At 42.2% G+C, this 4,543-nt stretch overlaps 1 protein-coding gene across 1 annotated transcript; it reads left to right on the forward strand.

The window, feature by feature from the left end:
* The first annotated feature begins 251 nt into the window (after positions 1-251).
* On the forward strand, positions 252-1,235 carry LOC103737537 (putative olfactory receptor 52P1). The gene has a single exon (XM_008837357.1). It carries the CDS (start codon positions 270-272, stop codon positions 1,233-1,235), a length of 966 nt encoding a protein of 321 aa, XP_008835579.1. The 5' UTR covers positions 252-269.
* The last annotated feature ends 3,308 nt before the right edge of the window (positions 1,236-4,543 follow it).

Here is a 4,543-nt window from a genome sequence, read left to right on the forward strand (position 1 = left end):
CATATTTACCTATTTTGTTAAGCAAGTTATTATTAGGTACAATACAAGGATTTTTGCAACTATTAACACATGATTCTATTAATTCTAGGAGACAGATATTTTTATTTTATTATTATTACTATGACGATTTTAAGAAAAAAGTTTTCTGAATATTCTGTAACTAGTAAAAATTATTATAATCTCATCCATATTCCCATCCCATGTCTTTGTAGGCAATATGATACTGTGGAGGGGTTCTGACTGAGATTTCCAGCACCATAGGCCAGACCATGGAGTCTCCTAATCACACAGACCTGGATCCTTCCATCTTCTTTCTCTTGGGCATCCCAGGTCTGGAGCAATTCCACCTGTGGCTCTCACTCCCTGTGTGCTGCCTGGGCACAGCTACAATTGTGGGAAACATCACCATCCTGGTTGTTGTTTCCACTGAGCCAGCCCTGCACAAACCCCTGTACCTTTTCCTGTGCATGCTCTCCACCATCGATTTGGCTGCCTCCTTCTCCACAGTTCCCAAGCTACTTGCCATCCTTTGGTGTGGAGCTGGGCACATTTCTGCCTCTGCCTGCCTGACACAGATGTTCTTCATTCATGCCTTCTGCATGATGGAGTCCACAGTGCTGCTGGCCATGGCCTTTGATCGTTATGTGGCCATCTGCCACCCACTCCGCTATTCCACCATCCTCACTGACACCATCATTGCCCGCATCGGGGTGCTCGCTATGGTGCGAGGCTCTCTGCTCATGCTCCCATGTCCCTTCCTCATTGGCCGTTTGAGCTTCTGCCGAAGCCATGTGATTCCACACACATACTGTGAGCACATGGCTGTGGTGAAGCTGGCCTGTGGAGACACAAGGCCTAATCGTGTGTATGGGCTGACTGCTGCGTTGTTGGTCATTGGGGTTGACTTGTTCTGCATTGGCCTCTCCTATACTCTCATTGTACAAGCTGTCCTTCGCCTCTCGTCCCAAGAAGCCCGATCCAAGGCCCTAGGGACCTGTGGCTCCCATGTCTGTGTCATCCTCATCTCTTACACCCCAGCCCTCTTCTCCTTTTTCACACACCGCTTTGGCCACCACGTCCCACTCCACATTCATATTCTTTTGGCCAATGTCTATCTGCTTTTCCCACCTGCTCTTAATCCAGTGGTCTATGGAGTGAAGACCAAGGAGATTCGTGAAAAGGTTGCCAAGGTATTTCAAAGGGGACCAGGAACTGGGGTCAAGACGTCTAAGTGATTGTGGAGGACAGAAGGGATATGCACATTAAAAAACCCACAACTTTCAAGGTTAAGAAATCCTCCATATTTGAGACTGAGATAATGTCCCCTGTAAATCTCTGATCGTTTGCAATGTCCATATATCACAGAGGATAGGGAGTCATTTCTGCATTCCTTCCTTTTATCTGGAGAAGTGTAAACATAACAAGACTAGACAGCACCTGGGCATTGAAAGCAGACCTTCCTGGACAGAGTCTGCCTTCTACCGGTTCAGAAGCGTCTCCATGTAGTCCTGGAGCTTCTTGGCCCTTCCCCAGTACTGCAAGCATGAGGTTCAAATTTCATGTCTTAGGCCTTCCTTACAACCACAGCATTCAGAAGCTTCAGAAGACTGGAAAACAGAGCCACGGTGAGGGAAGTTAGAACTGCAAGGAATTCTTATGCTTTTGAGAAAATCCTGTATTTCTCCGTTAGACTTTCAAATGTGGAAGAGATGAGGAAATCAGCAAGATACACAGTATCACTGAGCAGCAGGCAAAGGCTTGAACCTAGAATCCTTTAGTGCAGAACGTTAGGATGTCTATGGATGAGGGTACTGGACAGGTCAGGGCATCTCTTCATTTCTAAATTCAAACCATTCAGCTCACAGGTACATCTCTATGTCCAGCTTCTAGAGAACCACAACCTGTACTCCCATATCCCCAAAAGAAAAGAAAACAGAAAACAGAATTATATACAAAGCGACTCAGTATTTCAGCTGAGTTAATTCTTCATTCTAAAAATGGCCAATTCTGCAATTCTGGACCTACCTTGTACTCTGGGTCAGAGGTCCCTTAACTAGTTGGAGCATTTCTGAACAATTCCTACAAGTGTACAGACAGACAGCTTGCATGTGAGTTCTCATTTTAACTGAGATCTCAGTTTTCAGTATCTGGTTTTACGTGTTGCATGTTTTATAATCATGTATTTTTATCACCCTTAGTTCCCATACACAATTCTTTCCCACTATGTTTGAAATATATATTAACATCTCATCAAGCTAACTGAAACAATTAAAAATAAACTATTTTAATTCCAATCTTCATATGAACTCATATTTATTCTGTTATATCTTTTTCTATATTTACTTCTTGTTACTTCCCTTTCTGTTCAATAAAACTTAAAATGTGCTGTTAGAAGCCACTTCTATTTCTTGAGTTCACTTGTTTGAGTTCATGGACACTTTTTCTTTATAGGAAATTTCCCCTTTTCCTTAGTCACTTGTGTGTGTGTGTGTGTGTGTGTGTGTGTGTGTGTGTGTGTGTGTTTGCAGTGCTGGCGATCAAGCCCAGTCCTTCATCTTTCCTTTTAATTGCCTTCAGATATGTACTGACTGGTTTCTAATTTCTAATTGATAGTTCTACTCCAATCGCCACACAGATGATCCTGGTGATGAATCACAACACAAAATTAAAAGGCATGAATTATGGAAAAGAACTGGAAGGGAGGGTAGGGGCTTGATAGAAATGGGAGAGAGTTAAGAGGGTATAGGGGAGAGTAATCAGAAAGCATATATACATGTATAAAATTGTCAAAAGATAACCACAATTTTGTGTGCTTTTTAAAATTTACTTTTTGTACTCTGTTTTAATTTTTGTGATGTTAATCTTTTTTATTGAATTTTTACTATTTTGTACAATATAGCTTGATGGAATTTAGATTCCCTCCCCTCTCTGCACCTCTCCCAATTTAATGCACTCATATATTTGTGTGTGTGTGTGTGTGTGTGTGTGTGTGTGTATGTATGTATGTATATAATGTGGCCTATAGGGTCTGATTTGTGTCTGGAAATGCCCTTGGGTATGGGTCCATCAACTGGGCCCACCAGAGTCTCTGTCTCTCCCCCTCCTAGCAGTCATCTTATGTTGGGTTGGGATTTCTTTCCCATTTCCCCATGTCTGTGCTGGGGTTTTATCTGGTTTGAGCTTACATAGAACTTGTGTATGCTGTTACCACCATTGTTGTGAGTTTATATGTGCAACTGCCCAGTTGTCTGGAAGACTCTGTAGTCTTGTGGTCATCCACCTCCTGTGGTTCTTACAATCTTTCCCTCTCCTATTCTGTAATGATTTCTGAGTCTTGGGAGACAGGCTTGAAATAGGTGTCGTAATCAGGGATAAACACTGAGGCTTCTTGTTCTCTGCACATTAGGCAACTGTGAGTTTTTATGTTAATCACCATCTGCCGCATAAGGAGGCTTCTCTGGTAAGAACTGAGAAATGCATTCATCTTATGTGTACAGGTTGCATTGAAGATGTGTCACTTAGGGTTAAACACTTCACAGACACTTATTCTCTGCATTTCGTCAGTTCTGGAATTCTGTAATAGTCTCCATCTGTTGCAAAAGAAGCTTCTTGTCTGTAAATATGAGGATGCATATTTAGAATAAAGTAAGAAATTACATTGGTCTAGGGATGTGACTGTGGTGGTTTGATGGAGAGTGTTCTCCAGAGGATCCAAGTATTTGAGCATTTTGTCCCCAGTTGGTGCTGCTATTTTTCGGAGGTCTTAGAAGGTGTGGCCATGCGGGCTTACAGAGTTCTTGAGCCTGCCACATCTACAGTCGCTCTCTGCTTCCTGTGCCTGCTTGAAAATGTGAGCACTCCCTTTTCTGTTCCAGCCACCTCTGTCACCATGCCTCCCTGTCATGATGGACTCTCGCCCCTTTGGAACTACATAAACTCTTCCTTTCATAAGTTCCCTTGGTCATGGTGTTTCTGTCACAGAAACAGAAAAGTAACTAGTAAAGTGGCAAAATTAGCTTTTTCTCTAGGATCTGTGACCTCTCCTGCCATGTGTATTTGGCTATGTTTGCAGTATGAAACATAAGTTCCCTCCCACTGAGCAGGCCTTAATTCCAATTACACAGCTGTTGATTAGTCCCAAGATAAAGGTGCCATTACTGCACTAATAGGGATCGTTTGCTGGACCAGTCATTGTAGTTTTTGTTCATTGCTGCTCTATTCACAATTGCCAGGAAATTGAAGCAACCTAGTTGTCCATCAGTTGATGAATGGATAATGAAATCAATGTACATTGATACAATGGAGCATTATTCAGCTGTTAAGAAAAACAAAATTATGAAATTTGCAGATAAATGGTTGGAACTGGAAATACTCGTTCTGAGTGAGATAACACAGAATGAGAAAAAAGAAATGTCACATTCTCTCTCATAAGTGGATGCCACCTTTGAATCCTTAGATGTGCATATTTCAACTGAAAAAAAAACATAGAGGTCAGGAAACTAGTAAATGACCATTGCGGTGGGGTAGAAGCGTTATTGAGAGG

The sequence above is a fragment of the Nannospalax galili genome, unplaced genomic scaffold (genome assembly GCF_000622305.1).
Source record: "Nannospalax galili isolate Female #2095 unplaced genomic scaffold, S.galili_v1.0 scaffold398, whole genome shotgun sequence".
NCBI lineage: Eukaryota > Metazoa > Chordata > Mammalia > Rodentia > Spalacidae > Nannospalax > Nannospalax galili.